This window comes from Amblyomma mixtum, chromosome 8, assembly GCF_055824585.1.
Source record: "Amblyomma mixtum isolate Tamu chromosome 8, ASM5582458v1, whole genome shotgun sequence".
NCBI classification, from domain to species: Eukaryota; Metazoa; Arthropoda; class Arachnida; order Ixodida; family Ixodidae; genus Amblyomma; species Amblyomma mixtum.
The window spans coordinates 123,916,040-123,938,589 of NC_143019.1; the positions used below are offsets into that span (position 1 = coordinate 123,916,040).

Below are 22,550 nucleotides of genomic sequence, written 5' to 3' on the forward strand. Positions count from 1 at the left end.
CGCTACGCATCAATACATCTCACATGCGTAGGCGTCAAACCGTTGCGCTACAATGAATAATCCCAAAAATCGAATTCATCTTGTTGAATTGCCTAATTACAACTAAGCATACTCATAATTAACAATGCAAATATCACTACACTTCTTTAAGACACCACAACGCATTCACCATGTGCACCTCTAGTCCGTTTAAACCATCGAGCGTTTTTGGGCTATGCTTTTACCTGTTGTTGTAAGCTGTCTAAATATGCAATAAAAGAAAGAAATTTGCGTTTCTGACCAAATAAAGGAAAAAAGAACTTTATGGCCTATGGGCAGCATGCTCGTCTCGCAATCTAAAGATCCTGGGTTCGAATCCCACCAAAATCATCCCAATTTACTTTCCGCCGCCGTTAATGCTTTACTTCGCATTTGTAAACGCAATTAAAGCATTTGCGACCAATCCGAGTAGGCTGGCGCCGTGCCGCTACCACGAGTTAACGAAGCAGCATACACATACGTGAAGGAAGAGGGTGATATAAGTAGGGTGTTTGAATTCCCCGCGGCAGGACATATAGTTGTGACGTCAGGAACCGGTGGTTAGTGCTGTATCGTTATCACGCCAGATCATCGTTCGTCGGCTTTGTCGGCTTGGCACGTGAGCAGGACATCGCGTGCACCTCTCTCTCTCCTTCGGCTACCGTTTAAAAGCGCTGGCTGGTTACCAATAAATGTTTTCCTAACCCAGCTGCCTCAGTGGATTGTCTGTCTCTTCGGGTGCTGCGTCTCGGCTATGTGGAGCTAAGCGCAAAACGTCTCGCCGGTAGGATACCGTCGCGGCGACAGCACTGGCCACGAGGATGGAAATCTGTGCGCACCCAGACCTCAACTGCAGACCCAAAGGATGTCGTCGCGACACCCTGTTTTCGAAGAGACGGTGAGCACTTGGAGCGCGTATCGGGTACGGCTTGAAGCCTATATTGAAGGAAACGAGATTACGGATGCGAGCAAGCGTCGTACTATGTTGGTTTCGTCGTTGAGCGACAGCGTCGTCCTCGTTTTGCAAGGACGCCAGCCGGCAGTTTTCACCAACTCCCTGACGTATGCGGATGGCGTGAAATGCTTAGAACAGCACTACAACCCGGCGACCAACGAAACAGCGACAAGCTTTTCGTTCTTTATGCACAGGCAGTTAGACGGAGAAAGTGTCCGAGATTATGTCGCCGAGCTCCGGTGCCTCGCTGAAAGCTGCAACTTTGGCACAACTTTGGACCGCATGCTGCGGGACCGCATCGTTTGCGGAAACCGGGATGAAGAGACTCGCCGTTGCTTACTGGCGCGTAAACAGTTAACACCAGCAGAAGCTGAAGAATTTGCCCTGGCTGCGGAGAAAGCGAACGAACACGCACGTTGCATGGGGGAGACGGGCAGACCAAGTGGAAGCGTCAACGTCGTGCGGCAAGGGCGTCTCTGGAAGAAACGCTGCGATTCATGAGCGTCTAGTCCTCTGTGTAACGTATGCACGGAGGCTCATGGAACGGCTGCGTGCCGACATCGTAACACCATCTGCCACTAATCCGACAAAAGGGGACACTTGGCCACAGCTTGTAAGGCGGGCCGTTCACGCTTCTCAGAAACGTACGCTGTCAAGGAGATGGAGTGCGAAAGCGAAGAGATGTTGCACGAGCTCGTCGCACACAGTTCGGCAAACAAGGACATGGTGCAACCGATTGAGCACTTGTTGACGTGGGAGCGTAGCAAGCTGCGCATGATTGTCGATGCAGGGTTTCCGATCAACGTGATTGCCAAGAGTGTTTATAAAAAGCATCGCACATGGTGGCCCGCTTTATATAAAACCTGTCTTCGCCTTTAATGCTGGCTGGGCCCGCTGCCGGTTGTCGGCAAGGTGGATATCGAGGTGAAACTTGGTACAGCGATGGTGAGCAGTTCACTGGTTGTTGTGGATTGTCAAGATCCTCTCCTCTACAGACAAAACTCGATGGACGTGTTTTCAAGGCGAGCGTGTCCCTTTTGCAGGACAGAGTGTCTGCAGGCCTTAATGTTGTTCACGCTGGCAACATGTTAAAGGAAGTCTAAACAATTCTTCACATCTCTCTGAAAAAACCTGGGGTGCTTGAAAGGACCACCCGTGAAGCTATGCCTTAAAGAAGGCGCTATACCATGCGGGCGCAGGAATCCGTCGAGATAAATCGCCTGGTTGAGGACGGAGTGCTATCTCCGATCAACGCAGCAGAATGGGCAACACCAGTAGTGCCTGTGGCGAAGAAAAACGGAGAAAATCCGGCTGTGCGGGGAATTCAAGCTCACGGTCAATCAAGCGACACAACTTGAGGAGTGCCCCGTGCCAAACATTGATGACATTTTTTGCAGCTTTGTCCGGAGGCGAGGGGTTAAGCACTCCCGGCTTTCGCAACGCGTCCAACCAGCTTTCCCTGGACGAGGAAGACACAAAGCTAGCGGTGCTGAATACCCAGCAAGGTCTTTATTGCTACAACCGCTCAGCCTTAGGCATTTCCTCGGCCCCCGCTCCGTTCCAGCGTCTCATTGAACCTGTTGTTCAGGGCCTACCAGGTGTAAAGGCATACCTGGACTAGATCATAGTCGCGGAAAAAGAGCACGACATTTCTCTTATGGGGAGGTGTTCCAGCGGCTACGAGGCAATCGTCTGAAGGTAAACCAGGCTAAGTGCCGGTTCCGCGAGAAAGAAGCCTCATTCCTGGGCCACGGAATCGATGCAAGAGGCATTCATCCGCTCCATAACAACTTGGAACCAGTGCTGGAGGCCCCGACGCCTACATAGGTAAGCTATCTGAAGCCGTTCTTAGGACCGGTTACGTGTTACTGTAAACTTCTGCTGCACTTATTCTCCACATTGGCTCCACTGTATCGCTTGCTGAGTAAAGGTGTCTCGTGGAATTGGGGGCCAGCTCAGGAAGCTGCGTTTCGGGAAACTAAGCGCGCTTCGTGCAGCGCAAACTTCCTCGTTCATTTCGATCCGCTGAAGCCCCTAAGACTTGAGTGCGACGCATCAGCAGTAGGACTGGACTCAGTTTTGGCACATCGCATCAACGGCATAGATCATCCCATTGTATTTCGCTCAAGAACGCTCACGAAACCAGAGCGCAATTATTTACAGCTAGAGAAGGAAGCACTGGCGTTAGTCTTAGGAGTTACCAAGTTTCGGGGTTATCTGTTCGTCAACAGATTTACACTCGTCATTCACCATTCCCAGCAAACCACAAACCTCCCAGATATGTCGAGATTAAGTCTAAACGTCTACGCACCGAGGCGTAATCTCTGAGACGTCTTATTTATCAACCATTTCTCGTGGGAAAGCTGAAGACGTAACCACGACATTATATCTGCCTTAACTTACGCTCCTCGTAGATATTACTTGTCACGTCTTGGGAATGTGAGAGATAATTTAAGTATTCCACATTTATCAATCATTCGATATTTCGTGTTGGCTTGCTGCTCATAAAGTTGAAAATAGCTTTTGACTACAAATTGGAGCCATGACCAGCCCTGCTTGTGTTTTTGTGTGTGTTTTCGTGCTCGCTTCACGGCAGCATTATCCTACCTAAAAAGAAGAAAAAATATTGGAACCTGTAAAGAGAAATCTAAATGCACACCCATTAGGTTTCTGACTCAACTATGCGCAGTTGGTTTAAAATGCCAGTAACTTTGGCCAGGATTCGCATTGTTTTTTCATTACTGTTGTTACTTTTAATTTACACCTTGGGCTACAGCCAACGCAAGCTACCTCAGCTTAATGTGTGAGGCCACACTGAAAAACTTTTTTTAATCAGCAGCCAGGACTATAATAACCTATTTTTGTTCTGATTAAGCATATTTTATCCAACTTATCCAACCATTTAAAGTACAAAATCCGTTTAATTCAATTTTCGGGAGTTAATTTATCTGAGTATGTATTAAATCTGCTAGTCGCGCTAGCAATGATAACTAACTACTGGGATGCTGAACTAAGGAAAGCTTTGGCGTTTGTGTAGCTGATTGTGTGATCTAATATTTCTTGACAATAAGCTTCTTGAGCCGCACCTTTTATCGTCACCAGCCTTTCTCCACTGCTGGCCAAAAATTTCTCCAGTTAACCCTGTCCTGTGCCAGCGGCGGCCACCTTTTCCCAGAAAACTTCCGAACCTCATCTGCCCACCTGACCTGATCCTCTCTGCTGGGCTTGCTTTCTCTCTGAATCCAGCCCTTTACCCTAATGATAATTGGTTATCCTGGCTTCAGGTTACATGCGCTACCCATACGCCTGTTCTGTTATTTCGACTATGATGTTCTTTAGTTAACAACATCGCAGTTGCAATACCAAAGCCGGCATGGGTCAAGGAAAAACCGCAATTGTGTTTTTTTCTTAACGCATGCGTGATGGCGTAAAAAATGAGTTGCAAGCACCTATGCTTTACGTGCTGCATTACAAAAATATAAGGTCTTCATCCCACTGCCCCTGGGGCATTTCTTCCCTTGAGAGTCTGCTGTCATAGCGAACATAACGCTTTTTGAATTATAATGCTCTTGCAGCAAAATGCTCTTTGCATTACAATGCTCTTGCAACTTAGTGTTATCATAGCATGCTATATCAGAAGCCTCTAGGCAAGAGGTGACCCAGGGAACAGTACGACGAGGGCGCCAATAATTTTTTTCGGTGAAGAATTTTTCAGTTATTACAGCAGAAGTATTTAAGAAAATTCTTAACTGTAAATTGAACTTGGAGTAACTGGCTTCATATGGCGGTAAGTGGTTCCAATTGGAAGCCAGCTGGTATCACTTTGGAACTCAGTTGGAACCCAAATGGTCCCAGTTCGGGGTCACGGGGGAGGCAAATGGTTCCAGTTTGCCACCAGCTGGGAAACATCGTAGCCGAGAGCCAAATGGGGGGAACTGGGGCTCAAATGGAAAGTAAGTGGTTCCATTTGTGGGTAAAGTGGGAAGCAAAAAAAAAACTTGGCAGAGCTAGTCGCGGGTACAAACCAAATGGGAAGTTTTTTCGCTGCTTTGAGGGATGACGAGAACGAAATATATGCTGCTGCGGCTCAGCACATCTCACCGTCATTCGGCGCAGAAATGAACGTACTGTGAAATTAGATTGAAGCCGGCTTATCGGCGAACGTCAATCCAATCGCACTACGGACATGCGAAAATGCCCGCAGACGCTCTCCTGGCGAATAACGCCACTTCCCTCAAAACTCTGCATTGTGTGTTTAGCATGGTTCGTGCTGCAGCGAACAGATTGCGTAGCCGCGTTGTTAGCAATGTTTTTCTTTCTTTTTATTAAGCCCGCTCTCTTTCTATGTCCAGCCGGTTGTGACACAGGCGTTTCGAGCATGGTAACATTATATATATTTATTTATAATTGCCCAACTACCGAAACGAACTTCTATTGCTGAGAGCGTGACTACTGAGACATGCCGTAACTTTCGGGGACCGGCCGCGGTGCGGAAAGCATGGTGAAATTGTCTACGCCGCCATCATGTTGAAGTTCGTATCGTATTTTATCAATAATCGCGCAAGCTGCGCATGGCGATTACAGCTGTGAAAAAAATAAAATTTTACAATTTAATAATTATTAACTTATTTCTCGTGCCAGAACAAGCAGACTACTAAGTGTAAAAAAGTCACGATACAAAACGCGTCAGTTGCGCACACACCGCATGAGCTAGGTCAGCCATGGCGACAATGGTCGAGCGTACGGCGTGGGCTATTTCTCATCGTGTTCCGTGGGACATTATGTTTTGAAGAACCTCGACATATAATTCATTATTCGCTTATTATTGCTGGCGAGATTTCTCAACAGTTCTTTCCTTGATGGAGCTGAAGGAAGACAGTTTGCTTGCTTTTACTACTCGGCGAAGTGGACCCTTCAGTACCAATTAGTACTACAAGTCGTTTTATCCGGCTGGAATCGTGACCTTTCCAGGTGCGTACTCAGTTCGCTCTTTGAAGTGCATTTCATGGTATTTTTGCATTCGTAATGAAAAAAACTCTAAAGCATTTGTCGGTACGTTATATTTTTACGCTCACTCGTTTGGCTGTTTTGCCAAACTCGCTGTGCATTGAAACAAAGGGTGGGGATGTATGCAACTGACCACTACTACCAAAATGTGTGCATGCGTTCGGATGGTGTGCCAAAGTACACGTGGAAGCACACTCCGCTCAGCACGACTGCGTTTTAGTGCCGCAAGGGCATCCGGCATCCTTTGACGCTTCATTGACTTGCGTCGGTAAAAACGGCGTAAATTACTGAGCTTCAACAGGATAGCTAAGCGGGCGAGTTGGTGATACATTATGCAAAAAAAAAACAACGCGAACAAACGGGTACGAAAGGAAGAAACACAGGAACAAGCGCTGTTCCTGTGTTTCTTCCTTTCGTCCCCGTTTTTTCGCGCTGTTTTTTTTTTTCCATTACTGAGCTTGTTTGTAGTGGTTGCTGTGCTCGTCTTTTGTTTGTCACCTATAAAAATTACCAATTATGTTTTGTTTTGCAGAAGCCCTAACCTAATGGACTCGGCAGAAGAGTATTGATGCCATCGCGGCTATAAACCTGACGATTATGCTCGACGAGAAAATTCAAGGTTCAGTGAAAGCGCGAAACGCCGAGCGCAATAAAACACTGACGCACTAAAAAGTCATCTGCAGTGTTTTGGGCTCCCGTGATGACCATGTACTCGCTTACTCAAATGTATTTGAGCTAGCTAGAGTGCTTGGTCGTCCCGACGCCTCCACAGGGAAGTTTTTGACTAGGTTGCAGTAGGTCCCCGTTGCATCTTGAATTGAAACATGTGCCAGCTGCATCTGGGATTGCAACTGGTTCCAGTCGCAATTGGTTCCAGTTGCAACTGGTTTAAGGAACAAGTTTCCAGTTGCAAAAACTGGAAATGTGTTCCTTAAACCAGTTGGGCTCGAACATGTTAGAAATTTGCACCTAAGTATTGGTCTACGTATAGTCATATTCTCTATATATAGATGTCTAGACTACGTAAACTGGGAGTACTTACACATGCACAAATCTCTCGTAAATGTCGAGCTGGATGTCTCCACTACGTACTATACCTCGGACTGGAGACAAAATTTTGTGTTGTAGGTAAGTAGATTTTTGGTAAACCGTACTAAAATGGATTTCTGGTGGAGGTGTATAATGTGTAGCGTAACTATTTCGCTGGTGTCCATGTGGAGGTTTATGGTTTACTGAGTTTGCCCCAGACAGGTCTATTGCATCCCGACAAAGCAGTCGCGCGCATGGCGGCAGCAAAAATTCAGCGTAGGGCGCTGTCGTTAGCAGCCTATCAGTACGACTTCGAATATCGGAAGGGGGAGCTAAATGTGGGCGCATTAAGCTGTTTGCCTCTGCCCAAGCAGGAGACAGACGGCAACAGCGAGCTGGCAGAATATGTTCTGCATGCGCAGGCATTGGACGATTTCGCGCTTTCCCCACAGGAAATGGCAGAGCACACCAGCAAAGCTGAAATGCTAGAAGTGACAACGTGGGTCTTGCGGAGTTGGCCAATGCGGTTGGGCAAAGAAGAACTACGGTTCCAGCCGTTTTTCATGCGCCGGCATGAATTAGCTGTTAGTAACGGAGTTAAGTACTGGGGCCATCGCGCAGTTGTGCCAGAAGGAGCGCGGGAAGCTGTTTTAAAAGAGGTGCATGACACGCATCCCGGCAAAATTGTAATGAAGAGCCTTGCCCACTCTATCTTTTGGTATCCTGGTGTAGATAAGCACATCGAGAAACTCTCAAAAGATTGCCAGCAGTGTGTGCAGTACCTGATCATGCCCGCGACCCAGGTTCCGGCACATTGGCTGAAATTAAACCGACCCTGGTGGCGTCTACGCATAGATTTCGCGGGTCCCATCGAAGGGCACATGGTACTTGTCCTGGTTGACGCTGAGACGAACTGAATCGAGGCGGTGCCACTAAGAAATGCGACGGCGGAAACAACAGTAGATGTGCTTCGGAGCATCTTCACGCGTTTTGGCCTCCCTCAGACTATCGTATCCGATAACGGACCACGTTTTACGAGCACCGTGACACCGCGGTTCCTCCGGGAAAATGGTGTGCGCCACGTAACAACAGCCCCATACTATCCACAATCGAACGGCATGGCGGAACGCGCGATGCGCACCGTGAAAGTGGGCTTAAAAGAAAATCAGAAAGGAACTTTACTAAGTCGATTGCCAAACTTTTATTACGACACAAGTCCACACCAACCCGGGATCTGAAGTCACCGGCAGAACTGCTGAGGTTTCAGCCCCGAACCCGTCTGAGTGCGTATCTTCCAGAGAAGAACCGAGAGGCGAGTGTTACCCCAAGCAGGGAGCCAACTTGCAAATAGCAGCCTCTCGCGACAGGAACGCACGTTTGGGCTCGACACCCACACGAAAGGTGGCTACCCGGAACGATCACGGAAGTACAGGGCCAACGCTTGGTCACGGTAAGAAACACCAACGGGAATGCAGCGAGGTTATGTGGATCAAGTGCAACCACGGGTAACTCCGACGGCAGTCGAGAAGGAAGTCGGCAAAACACAGCTGGAGCCTGGGCAAGCCTCGGAGGCTGCTGTCTTCCCACCCTGCGAAACGCTGTCCACACACGACCAAGAATCCCGTCAGTCCTCGGGTAGTGATGCAATGGCCAACGATTCCGGAGAACCAATTCCACCCCGACGCTCTGGCCGCACCCGGAAGCCTCCAGACAGGTTGTCGCTTTAGAGGGGAGGAAGGGCTGTATCGTTATCACGCCAGATCGTCGTACGTCGGCTTCGCCGGCTCGGCACGGGCGCATGGCAGCGCGTGCACCCTCTCTCTCCTTCGGCTACCGTTTAAAAGCGCTCGCCGGTTACCAATAAACGTCTTCCTATACCAGCTCCCTCTGTCTCTTCGGTTGCAGCGTGTCGGCTATGTAGCACTAAGCGCATAGCGCTTCGCCGGTAGCATAGAGTCGCATCGACTTAGCAGTTAGTCTTGATATTCTCGTCACGGCAACTCCGACGCCGATTTTTCTGCATCACAGGGCCTATATCGCTACGCGTTAAAAAGGTTGGCCGTGGAGTTGCTCCAGGAAGAAGAAACGCGCGCGGCGATCGTGGCACAACCAGCGCTGGCGCGGCGCCATGACCTTGATTGCGTCACGTGTGAGTGGTTCTTGCCCCCGACGCCGTTCGCAGCTCAGGAAATGAAGAGCGGTCGTCCTTCACCGATACTTCCTGGTATGACGCTGCCTCGCACTCTCTCTGGGAAAGCGTTATGCAAACGCACTCTCTGGGAAGGCCTTACGCAAACGGAGCATTCTAGACGCGGAGAGGAGGTACGACGAGACAGAGAGTAGGTATTTTCAACGCAAAAGTAATTTATGGCTGTAGTTAGGGTATAAAAAGAACTAAGGCGATATACATACGAAAGAGGGAACAAACGCTGTTGTCGCATCTCCTGTGAAAATAAAGACGCCTGCACTAACTCCTTTATTGTTAGATATCTGCCCCGAAGATAATAGACATTTTGTATAGCGGGTACTGCCACCGCTTCTGCGTAACGCGTGCCTTCTGGGCGCATTCATTGATAGTCGAGGGGGCCAGATTCATTCATTCTTTCATTCCAGGTTTTTTTTTTCGACAAGAAATGTATTGTCTGAGTTCTCGCGGGAAAATGCATACATTGCCTGACAAGGCAGCGCTACGCGTACATCATTCGCTACAAACAAAGAAAACAAAAGAGACATTGCATCTGCAGAGGCAAAATCACGATTTACACAATAGAAAAATGAGTGATTAACAAGCACTAGGTTTACGTGTAAAGATAATTATTACTTACCCACAGCACAACCATAGGAAAAAATTGACAACATGTACCAAAGAGCAATTACAGTGCCTTTACATTGGATCTTAAAGTTCGTTTGTTATCTTCTCTCTAATTTCCCTTTTCCATTTTCGGGTAGAACTTCTATGCGCAAGGAGCGTAAATATGTGGTTGTCATTAATTATTTCAGCAATCTTGCGTCCTAATCTCTGGAAACTGTAATTTGTCCTTGCACGAGGACACGTTTAAATTTATTATCTATGAAATTTTATTCTGTTCAATTTTTCGAGAGAAAATTTGTGGCTTCCTGGCTGTACTCGCTGCGTGCTGTGCTGCTTCGCCTGGTTACAGCGCTTCTTTGTGTCCACCTATCTAGAAGGTCGGCATGTGCATCACATGAACAGTGTGTGCTTGGACTGCTTTGTCGCCTTATGTGATAGGTTTGACTTGTTCGACGGTGCGCCTGTCATCCCACTGCGCGCTTTTGACCACCGTACTCATGAGTATGCCAACGCTCATTTGGAACAACGAATGACCGACAGCGCCTGCTCTGTGACGTCATCTACTTGAGAGTAGCCAAGCGGTGTCCCCGGAACCCTTCTTCAGTGGGCTTGAGAGCAGGTGTGCTGAGAAGATGCTTACCTGTCTCTTCTTTGCGCATGTATTTTACCGCAAAGCTACTCGTTGTATTTGATCATACCGCCGGTGTTTGCTGTTGCTTTAGTGCCCATATACTGCTGTTTCTTTCGCGCATGGCGCGTTGCTTAAGTCGCCTTCTTCTAAGCGGTGACGTGAAACTCAACCGCGGTCCACCCAAGGAAGTGCGTGCCCGTACGTCATCGTTCAAAACTCAATAGAATCCGCGTTGTCTGTCGTCAAGCGCTCAGACATGCGCTCAGACAGGCGTTATTGCCGCAGATAGTTCCGAGAACAGTAAAATGTTCTCCGAGTGACTAGACGATCGGATACGGTTAACGCGTGATGTTGCAGATATAAGATCATTTCAGAAATCAGTAGGTGATCGTTTCGAAGCTCTTGTATCTCGTGTGGCTGCACTTGAGCCCTCAGCGGCTGTGCGACGAAATACGTACTGATATTGATTCTCTAAATGATGCCATGACTCAGCTACCTAAGAATGATGATCTGGAAAATCGATCTCTGCGAAATGAAACGCTGATGATTCAAATAAAAGTGGCGAGGCTGTATTTAGCAAAGTTTCAAATCTGATTTCCGAGGAGTTGAAGACTGAGTGCCCGAGAATTAAACGGTGCCATAGGACGGGTAGGCCGCTTGATCAACGCCCGCGCCCTGTCATCCTTAGTATCTTGGATTACTCCGAGAAAATTCTGATACTAAACAATGCTTATCTAATTAAAAACACTGACTATAATGTTTCGAAGCTAACTCTCTTAAAGCTCACTTCGCAAAAACTTTAGGAGGCGTCACAGCCGTTTCTTGATGGCAGCTGTGTGGTGAAGATGCGCTTCGATCACGTTTTCATTGAAAAAGATTTTTACGTTTTTAACACCTCTTCGGGTACTCTTGAAAAGAACCATAGCTTCTGTCCTACATGCACTGGCTCGCCGTCTGCCGCCACACGGCCGACATCACCACCGTCATGGCCGGCTGCTGCCCTGTGACTACCCTAATGCGCTCATGAAGATTTTTCTGCTTTAAAAATTAACGCTAGAAATATAACAAATAAATATGCGTGATTTTTGTCTCCGAAAGCCTTTATTCCCCTCATGCTTTGGGCATCACGAAAACGTGGCTGCACGATGGCATCCACGATTCCGAATTTACGCCTCCTGTCAACGTGTCGGTGCGGACGGACAGGCAATATCGCAAATCGGATAGTGTCACGCTTATCTTTAGCTCTGAACTCAAGTTCACAGTCTTACCGGTCCCACCAGAATTCGGATCCATTTCGTGTGAATTATTCCTTAGCAATCAGTCCATTGTAGTTGGTATTATTTGCCGTCCTCTTGGTTCTTCTGTCCAAATATTGCACACTGTAAATGATTATTTAAACACACACGAGATCAACTTGTCAAAGCTAATTTTTGTGGGTGAGTTCAGCGCTCCAGGCATATATTGGCCCACACTTTCTTTTGTGCTCGGGAAGCCAGTATAAGCCGTGAGCTGAAAAATCCTTCCTTGTTGTTCGGCCTTAAACAAATAGTTGAAGCATCTACAAGGAGGGATTCGGTTCTTGACTTGATTTTTGCGGGATCCAATTTTTGTGAAAGGGTTTGCGATTGCTACGTTGTTGAGGGCATTTCAGACTATAAGGCGGTGGCTGCTTCGTTCAACTGTTCTGTTTTTGCACCCCGTTACACTTTCAATACATTTCCTGACTTCAGTCGTACTGACGACGTTGCTATCACTTGCAGTCTTGCTGATGCCTTCGACCCATTCTCACGCTTAGCCACAGGGGCGACTTCAACATCTTAGTCTGCTAGAAAAATGGACGATTTGGAGTGTACCGAAACAAAATTTTTGTTTTCACGAGAAGTGACAAACCGAGCGCATAATGCAATGCATAAAATTGTAGATTGCTAGTAACACTTCCGAATGAAACAAACATGAACGTTCCTTTGTGAAATATGCAGAGAACACAAAAAAAGTATATAGCAAGAATAAAAATTACCGGCTGCACTAAGCCACAACTTGATTAGAGGAAAACTGGAAAATACAAACTGTTGCACATGTTTGTCGCTGTCATTCTTCCCAGTTTCAGATATGAAGAAAAATTATTCCACTTTCCACGGCCGGTCAAGTCAGAAGTCATGACTTTGATGGCACTCTGAAAAGCAGTCAGGTGAATATGTGAAGCACAGGTAGACTTGACAGGTGCTTCACATAACGTTTGATTCTTATTCCTGTTTTGACCCCTGATAGCAGAGATTGCAGTTTCTTCTTTTTTTTTCCATTTCTTTCGTTTGGTGACGAATGGATTCTATGCGAGGATTAGGGGCGTGGACTTTTTGCCACATCATACCCGAAAATTTGTTGAATGAGATGCTCCCTGAAAGCCAGAAGATCAAATTATGGCACTTTCGGCAAGTTCCAGAACATCAGGATGGATGAAGTTTGAATTATATAGTTAAAAAGCCAGGACATTTTCGAAGTCTTGCCAATGGGTGCTGCCGCGACTGAGCCCTCCGGGTCCGCTACGCGCAAAAAACAAAAAAAAAGCGAAGAACCAATTTCAGGATACAATTTTTTTGACAGAAAGCTAGAATAGATTATTCCTGTATTTCAATAAAGGTATATTGGAACGGGTACGTACTTGCGCGATGAGGACGGCACACAACAAAGGAACACACACGACATGTACAGAGCGCCAGCACCGTCTGCCAAGCTAGGTAAATGGCTCTGTATATGTCGTGTGTGTTCCTGCGTTGCGTCCCGTCTTCTTCGCGTAAGTACGCACCCGTTCAAAGATAAACCAACTGGGTCAAACAAGAGTATTAGTTGAATATAAATATAGTCGTGGCAGGTCAACAATTCCAATGTATATGATGATTCCAATGAACTCCGCATCTCCAACGGATTCACCTCTTCCCGTTTGTCCATCTACGTTTGTCCAGATTACTGTAGATGATCTTGACCTGTTATCTCGAAGTTTCCTTGCTGGCTTTAAATTGAGCGATGCCGCGAGCGGCGGGCATTCGTAGTTCGACGACTGACGAGCACGTTTGTTGCTTACGCCGCCGCCGAGTGATTCAGTTCTTTTGCGGGCGCTAGTCAGCGAAAATAAAGACCATCGTTTGCAAGTCTTGTTGCTATCTTCCCGACCACTGGACTGCAGCCACTACAACGTGACTATATGATGCAACTGTACAATATACAAATATGACACAATATTTGTGATATATATGGATGCTACAAAGAAACAGCATCGCGCAGTAGAGATGTAGAAATAGTTTTATTTCGAAGCCCAATGAGGGTTTAATATTTTGCAAACAATAAAAATGACAAGTAATAAAAATTGAATAGTTTAAAACTCTTAAATATTAAAGACAGCATTTACGGATATATATAAGAAAAATACACCATAAAACACATCGCAAACGAACAAACTGTGAGCAAAACCATGATTGGACAGAATGTAGTTTAGAGGCACGATTTACAAAGGCTATAGTTATCGTGAATAAACAAGAGTTTGTCCACAGTGAGTGGGTGCAAATTGGCTCTTAGAGATCGAAGTACGAGACCAGCCACCGAGAACACTCGTTCGCTCGGTGTGCTAGTGCCCGGAATGCACAGAATCTTTTTAGCCAGGCACGAGAGCCATGGTAGCTCGTTCTGAGCCCCCTTCCACAATTTTAGAATGTCGCGCATTTGCGCGCAGGGTTTGCTTAAAAGTGCGTGACTCTCGGCATTGATTTGGCTCGTCCGGTGCTGTGGTGCACTGGAATGGCGACGCGCTAAGGACATAAAGATGTCATTAGGGCGCGCGTCACATACAGTTGGCTTTGTGGCGTCGCACTCCTTGACACAGCGACGCACCTGCTTCGCTAGAAACTCAAGTTTGGACGTCTCCCTTTGCGTTGCGTACTCTTCGATAGCTTTTAAGTTTTGAAACCTGGGATCAAGAAGCGATGCAATGAGCATAACATCAGTTAGAGGAAACGAGTGTTGAAATTTCTGCAGCATCTCTCTTTTCATTTCTTGCACTAGGCTACTACCGGACATGTCGTCTTGAAGTGAGGCGAAAAGCTCGCTTCGAATAACAATGAGCACATTAAACGTGCTCGATTCTTGCTACGAAAGATTCTCCACCACGCATTCAAACTGGCTTAGGAATTGCACAATATTTTCACTTAGACAGTAGTCTTCGACACTAGGGAACGGCGCCTTAGCCGAGCCAACAACTTCCTGAGCGCAGCGTTATTCGCGACGAGGCTCTCGAACATAGTTAATATGCTATGCCACCTTGTCGGTGTGTCCAGTTTAACTGTCACTGCCCCTACCCGTGCTACCTGAGTGGCGTTGTACGCATGATCGCTGATTTGACAGCCATCAAGTACAGGATCATATTCGTCATGTTCAAGCGCTTCGGCTGTACTGACCAACGACAGCACTGCCGCATTCAGTTCCGAGTCTGCCATCTCCTCCAGGTCGGAGGTTCGGTAGTGCACCGTCTTCACAATGTCACGCCAGTTGACAAGCCAGCTGTTGAGTTTCGGGACGCTTCTGAATCCGCCCTTGACAACCAGGTTGTGTCGGCCGTGCTCAATACAGAGGTGATGTTCCGTCTGCGCGAGATTTGCTGCGCGCTTATGTTCGAGCCGGCGTCACCGACTGCACACACTTCTTTTCCCACCATGTTGAATTCTTCGAGGCACCTTTGAAGCTCAGAGTCAATGATACGAGCTCGCAGTTCTCTGAAATAAAAACACTGAAACAGCACACTCTAAAAAAGATCAAAATATTCTAATTCAGGATTGTTACATGAATTGTTCTGTTATCATTTCAATCACTCTGTCAAAACCCGGCCCTCTTTCCTTCCCATTAAAACTGACCACTTTTTCAGCGTTCGCTACACTTGCCCTGTATTATTGCGATCATAATGCTTTCGTGATATAATAAATATATATTTTGAATGTAGAAGCCAGAACGAAGCATGCGGGATATTTGTTTTGTTTTTGCCTTGTTCTCAAACAGTCACGCAAGTTTAAAGTGAATAAAAAGTTTAGAGAAGTATAGTGGAGGCACGCGCTGCAAGTTAATACATGGGTTGAGGCACGCGCTTATTGCTATCAGTACTCTAAAAACAGCATGCTAAGCATACCGTCAATATGATGACAAGTGAACGTGATGTAGGCTCGCCGCCAGTAGCTGTCGGTCCACAGATCGTACGTGACGGCACAGAACCTCGACCCCTCAGTTACCATCTTCTTCACCTGTCCGTGCATGGCACGGTACACTTCATCCAGGGCTGCCCTCGACAAGCTCTTTCGGTCAGGGAGCTCTTAAAGCTCTCTGATCACTCCGTACTTTATGAAGATGTCCTACAGAATAGAAATAAACTCACTCTGTATTCACCCTTATAATATCACAAAAGAAACGCAAATGCTTAAAGTGCATTATAGTCCACCTGTAACCCCTCTACCTTCACTATGTTAAAAGGCAGCAGGTCTCTGGCGATCAAAAGGACAAGACCTCTGGCGAGCAATCTCTTTCTTGATGACGTACCGTCTTTGTCGAAAGTAACCAGGCTGCATGGTTTGCTTCAAGCTTGTATAGTGGAGCCCTTGTGGCTTTCCTAAACATCAAAAGTTATTGGAAGGTAAGAAGGCCCCCAGTCCTTACCTTTAACGACCGTTTCAACTTCAGGAAAGCTGTAAGGGCTCCACTGTACAAGCAAGAAGCAAACCATGCAGCCTGGTTACTTTTGACAAAGACTGCACTTGTTCTCTTGCGCCTGGGGACCATCCGGAAATAATCCTTGACCGTCGAGGCTGCCTTGGCTGCCCCCTTCTTGCAGTCGTCTTGTAGTTTGTGAGCGTCTATCAAGCGTCTCTGCATGTTAGACGTGCATACTGTTCTAGCGTAGCGTTTTACCTTGCTGCTGCGGAGGATACAGGTGAATATTAAAATTCTCACAGTGAAATCGCAAAAGGGCCTAGCAAGTAGTTCCATAAAGAACAAAAGGCGCACTACTTATGATTCGAAAGGCTTTCAGTCGTCCTCCTCTGATGACAGCCAAACAGCTTTCACAGTAGTAGTCGGTTCCAATTCCATTGTGCTTTCCCTCACTGAGGTATGTTGAGTGCCCAAAATGTTTCCAAGCAAAACTACCTTTCACTTTCGAATGCAGCGGAATAATGCGAAAACTTCTAACCGGCATCTTAAACACATCAGAGCCAGAACTTCCTATCTCGTTGCAAGTAGCATCTCCAGCGCTGATGCCGTCTTCCGACTAATCGCCGATTTCACCCGCAACCAACTCTGCCACATCCCTCAAGTCGTGATTGCGATTGATGGGAGGACGCGCGCAGCATGCTCCGTACGCACCGAAGGCCGGGGCTCCTTTCAACGCGGCGCCGCACGACGCGCCCGGGCATGTTCAGCGCCACGTGGCATCGTGTGTGCTCCTGCTTTTGCGAAGGCTTGTCGAAGAGTGGCGCTCAACTGAGAGAGAAAGGTGCTCCCGGCTGAAACGAGAAGGGTCCTGGAGTCAGTGCGTCTGTCCGATGACTGCAGGCTGTTAAACGACTATAGACACTAATCTAATTGCGTGTTTACTGCTTTTAATTGGTGCATTAGGCATTAGAATACATGCACCACGGCGAGGCATTCGCCTAGGTACGCTAAATAATTTATAATTAAATTTCTTGTTCATGTTGTTTCGGTTTCAACGACCAAGCGATGGCTGTGAGCCGCGACGGCGCGCCGAGAGAAACGTCGGCGGCGACAGCGGCGGCGCGCCGATCAATTTCAATTTATTTGCATCGTCAGCGGCGGCGGCGCGTCGATGTCACGGCGCACACCTCTACCTACGTGTATCGGCTACGCGCTCCGCACACGACGCGCGCGGTGCATTCTCCGTTCGCGGCTTCGACGCGCCCGGCGCAGAATAGGCACATGTTCCGTTTAGACGCCAGCGCCGTTAGAGCGCGCCGAAGCCGGCGAAGACGTCGGTGGAAAAGTGGCGTAAGAGTAGAGAGGGTTCCGCTTTGGACAACATGACGTGGCAGTGCAGCGCGAGCGCGTAACGTCGGAGGAGAGAGCTGACATCACGCGTCGCCATTCATAGCAAAAGAAAGGCTGACATCACACCATCTGTTAGGCGCGGCGGCGGCTCCTCGAGGAGCAGGGCTTTTTATTGCTTCTCTCTTTTAGTGCTTTCGCAATAAAAGAGGTGGCGTAGTGGAGGTGCCCGGAATAATTTCGACGACCTGGCGATCATTAAGGTGCACTTAGGGCGCACAGCACGCGGGCGCCTTTTGCTTTCCGCCTCCATCGAAGCGCGGCAGCACTGGAGGTGCCGTCAAGCGCATATGTGTGCCTAGGGCGCCCGCCACAGAATAGTAAAGGAAATGAGAGGATATGAAGAACGAAAACTGCCTAAAAACTCTTGCGAGCTGGAACGCCGTGTTCTGCCCGCCACGTACGAACAACGCGTTCTGACAATGGCCTACCTTTTGGCGTGACTTAAAATCACATTAACAACTTTGTGCTCACGCGCAACAAATCGAACCAAATCGCATGTCATTCAGCACAGATGAGCGAAAGAACAAAAACTGCGGCACTGAAAGACAAAAAAGTTGTAACGAAGGCAAGAAATTCAAAACCGTCACGCAGCCCGGCTACACGCAGAACCCAGCGGATGAACTGCGTAGGCTCTAGAGGGCCATGGAACAAAAAAGTGTCCTGTTCAGTCTTAGGCAGTGTATGTCATTCGAATTGGCTCGCCAACATTGTATGGATGTCCACGGAGCCGACTTCTGCATTTCTTCCAAGGCTGAGTAATATGTGTTGTGTTGTGTTGGGTTTTATGACACATAGGCAGCTAAGGCCATCATGCGCCAAACACACGTTTTAATATGTCTATTTGGTATGAGGAAGTTTAAAGATTATTTTTTTAGCCTACAAGAGGTTTAGGACGTTTGCATCTTTCAGGAAAAAACAAGAGAGGAGGTTTTTAGTAGTGAATTTTCTCCTAGGAGTAAGCAAGGGTGTCGTGGGATGTGCTTTTCATAAAACTGTCGGAAATGCTTTCTTCTAAGTTAATCAAGTTTTGCACAGGATATTAATATGTGGTTTGTGGTGACAATCTCTCCACATTGTGCGCATGCAGGTTTGTCTTTTTTTGTAAGAATAAAATTATGTTTTAAGTGCGTGTGTCCAATACGAAGGCGACATAAAATTACTTCAATAAAACGCTCTTGATGACTGCATGTTTGACATTCTTCTATAACTGGCTTTACTAGGGGTAACTTGTTTACTTCATTATCCCATGCTCCCGGCCATTTTTCTCTTAGTTTTTTTTGTACAAATCTTAGAGTATCGTTATGCGGCACTTTCACTTTCTGTATTTTAGCATTACAGGCGGCAGCGGCACACACATCGGCTCTCTCATTACCGTAGATTCCTACGTGACTTGGTACCCAAGCGAATTTAATTTCAAGCCCTTGTGTTTTGGCAGCTACTACATTGTGGGCTATGTCTCGTATTAAAGGCTCTGCTGCATTTTTGGGATGTAGTGATGTAATTAGGCTAAGGGAGTCTGTAAAAATGATGTTTTTCTTCAGTATTTTTTCCACCGCTAAAGATACCGCGTAAGATTCGGCGGTGAAAACTGATGCACACTGAGGCAACCTTACTATTTTTTCTTGTTTGTCTTGAACTACAGCTCAACCAACATAAAGCGTTGTTTTGGAACCATCTGTATATAATGCTGTATGATCACTGTATTTCTCGTTCAGTGCTAAGAACTCCTGTGTAATTTGTTCTTGAGGTGTATGTTTTTTACGAATGTGTGTTAGTGTGAGATCACATACAGCAGGGAAGTTGGCTGAGTAATATGGCGATTTTAGAAGGAAGTCTCATTTTGCCCGCTGCACTCTCTCAGTTTGCCCCATGGGGTGGGAAGAAATGCGACACTTTGAGGTTTTAAACTTCATTAAAACATACTGTGTTCCTATTTAGGCGCACATTTCATATCTGGTGAGCGTGACGCTATGACCGTAGATAATAATTTGGCAGCATTTGTATTTTTTTATCACTGAGCACAAAATATTCGCGATGATTAGCAAATTTGTGCCGCATTTTGTCCCTCTCTCCCGTAAGCTAATAAAGATTTCGGTGCCTGTACGCCAACTTGTCTGCCAAGAAACTCGCAGTAATGAAATATGGTCTTCCTCGCGTTGATGAAACCATCACTTGGCTGGCATGAAAGAACGGAGACAGACTTAAGACTGGCTTCAAATCTGAACTGCGCAATGAACTACCCTGCAGCCGCGACCAACCAACTCGGCGGGGTCGTTAAAAATTGCAATCGCCACCATTCTGGGCATAGTTTAACTTAAAGATGACGAAGCACACTCCAGATAAGTCATGTATAACATTTAGATAATCTCGAACCCGATAGAAACGGTTGGGGGAGTCTACAATTATTCCATAGAAATCGGTGCTCCGGTGCGGTTAATAAAATGGTTACACACGTGCCGGAATCTATGAACATGAAATAAAACAAACAGAAAAAACAGGAGCGGGGACGTATTTACGACGCAAATTGGGCTGCTGCAACCCCTCTGCGCAAAAAGGAAGTAACAAAAGTCCTCACTAGAGCATTGAGAACAGGCAGAGAACATTAACGATGCCGCAACTCTCATTCTTCTTGCCGCGGTTGTTGGCGTTCACAGTTGGCATGCGCTCGAGTCCTGTTTTGGAAACGTTCCAAACCGAAGCATATGCTTTTTTTCTTATTAAAGAATTTTCCGTACGGCTGAAGGATATTGGGCTAAACAGGTTTGTTTAGGCCTGATGCAATACTTACTACGTTCGGCGGCGCTCGCAATGTTCGGCGAGCAATTCTTGCAATTCATTTCGAAATCCTTGCGTCGCTTTGCTGGCCCCGCCGTGCTCAGTAGCAGACAGCCGCATAGGCGCGCCTCACCGACCGAGGCTTCGCCGTGTCATAAGGGCGCTTACTTACGGGACGCCGCGACATTACCTTACACGCAACTCACGGTCGCTTCTAGATACGCGGCCCATCAGCGGACTCCGCGCGACACTCCTGGCTGCCGTGTACTACAAGGGAGGCACCCGGCTGTGCTGGTGTTCCGCTGCATGCTTGTAGTGAGCAGAACTGTCCTGAGCGCGGGCATCCGACTGTCGTCTTGGTTACGGCTTTCCTCTTCAAATTTGACGAGGTAAGATCTGTTTGCTCTATGTTATTTGTTCGGCAAATGATAGCCCTCACGTCGAAATGCCGTGTCGGGTGTCTTACATTTGTAAAGTGTTGATGCATTGCAGAAGTTACCCGTGCGCTTGAGCTGGCCTTCGGAGCCACTACAGCCTGCCGCATCAATGTCGCTTTCAAAGAAAGTAGTGTTGGAAAAAAATTAGAAAATTGAAAATTGATTTTCGAGGAAAGGTTTGGTTTATTGGGGTTTAACGTCCCAAAGCGACTGAGGCTATGAGAGACGCCGTAGTGAAGGGCTACGGAAATTTCGACCACCTGGGGTTTTTTAACGTGCACTGACATCGCACAGCACACGGACCTCTAGAATTTTGCCTTCAAGAAATCCAGCCGCCGCGGCCGGGATCGAACCCGCGTCTTTCGGGTCAGCAGCCGAGCGCCGTAACCACTGAGCCACCGCGGCGGGGCTTTTCGAGGAAAGGAAAATAGCGCAGCGACTCTCTCACGACTCGGCTAGGGTGTCGTGAGACACCCTGGCCGCGCCGTAAGGAAATGGAGGAAGGCGGGAGTGAATGAACAGAGGCGCCATAGTGGAGGGACCCGGAATAATTTCGACCGCCGGGGCGGTATTAAGTGCACTGTCATCGTACAGCACACGGGCACCTTTGTGTTTCCCCTCCATCGAAACGCGGCCGCCGCGGGCGGGTTACAATTGATTTTGAGGATAGGAAACTGAGCACCAAGTGCCTCATTTCTTACTGGACACCACAAGCGCACCGCGAGGGAATGTTTGAAGAAGGGCAAAAAAAGGAGTGAGAAAGTACTATCGTCCCGAAGGGCTTCACAGAAATTTCGTTCCCTGGGAAACCGCCCTGCAACACAAAATGGACGCTTTCTGCTCGTAGCATGCACGTACTAATACGGAAAATACCGCCTACTGTAGGTGGCTGCAGGTCCATTCTCGACAATACCGCATGGTGCAGGAGAGCCCAAGATTCATTAAAATGGGCCACCTTCAATTAAAATATAATGCTTTTTCAAATTTTTACAGCTGGCAATTATTAAAGGGCGAACATGAAACGTAGACGCTTGTTTTGCTCAATTTTCGCACAAGCAATAATCATTGAACAGGAGCTGTAATCAGGTTGATGTCTCAAATATGTCTTGACGATTTCGCCTTGCAGCGGACTCGCCGATAGCTTGTCCTGAAACACCTTCCATCCTTGTTTTGTTGCATCGCTCGGCTTAACTTCTGCCACTGTGCGACGATCTATGTCGCTGGTAACGTTAGCGCATTTGCTGGCTTGGTGGGATAAGCTGTGCGAGTCGAAAACTGTAGACGAGCATTTCAATTGAGAGCGCCGGTTTTTCGTCGGTGGATAGGTGTCATATCTGACTTGTATGATTGCCTTTCCAAAAACCAAAACAGCGATTCACTCTTTTCTGGTGCAGTATTAGTGACAAAGCAGCTCAAACAGGAAATAGCGCTGAATCCCCTTAGCCAGCCAATTATTAGTCGCGCCATCCTCTCAATCTGTAGTATTATCTGTTATGCTTTGCTCTGGGGCGCAAGCTGCCCTCGCATGCTCGCGAGGCGGCGGGATCTTGCGGCACCCCGGACTAGGCACGCGGACCAAGAAGGTGCCTGCGTTCACTATCTGCGCCGGCTCACCCTCTATATTTGTTTATTAAAGGTTTGCTCTATCTCTCTCTATTATCCTTTTCCTAGACTGATGCATCAACAAACTACGAGCACGGGTAGAGAAACGCACACAAGTTTTAACTTCCAACTTCTGCTAGTCTTGTGCGCGGAGTTTCTTGCTGCACCAGTCTTTGCACAGTATGTCTCACC

General features: G+C 47.4%; 1 protein-coding gene across 6 annotated transcripts in view; it reads left to right on the forward strand.

Annotated features, from left to right (window-relative positions):
• The first annotated feature begins 866 nt into the window (after positions 1-866).
• The window catches only part of LOC149334209 (cytochrome P450 4c3-like), a 69,596-nt gene continuing 47,912 nt past the window's right edge, over positions 867-22,550 (forward strand). The window contains exons 1-2 of one of the 6 annotated variants that reach the window (XM_089555085.1): positions 867-2,800; positions 20,538-20,708. In XM_089555085.1, coding sequence (XP_089411211.1) covers positions 2,733-2,800; positions 20,538-20,708 — 239 coding nt within the window. In that variant the 5' untranslated portion in view covers positions 867-2,732. Of the gene's footprint in view, positions 2,801-19,512; positions 20,709-22,550 lie in introns of those variants that run through there. The other 5 variants (XM_089555082.1, XM_089555079.1, XM_089555083.1 and 2 more) reach the window with 5 other exon arrangements.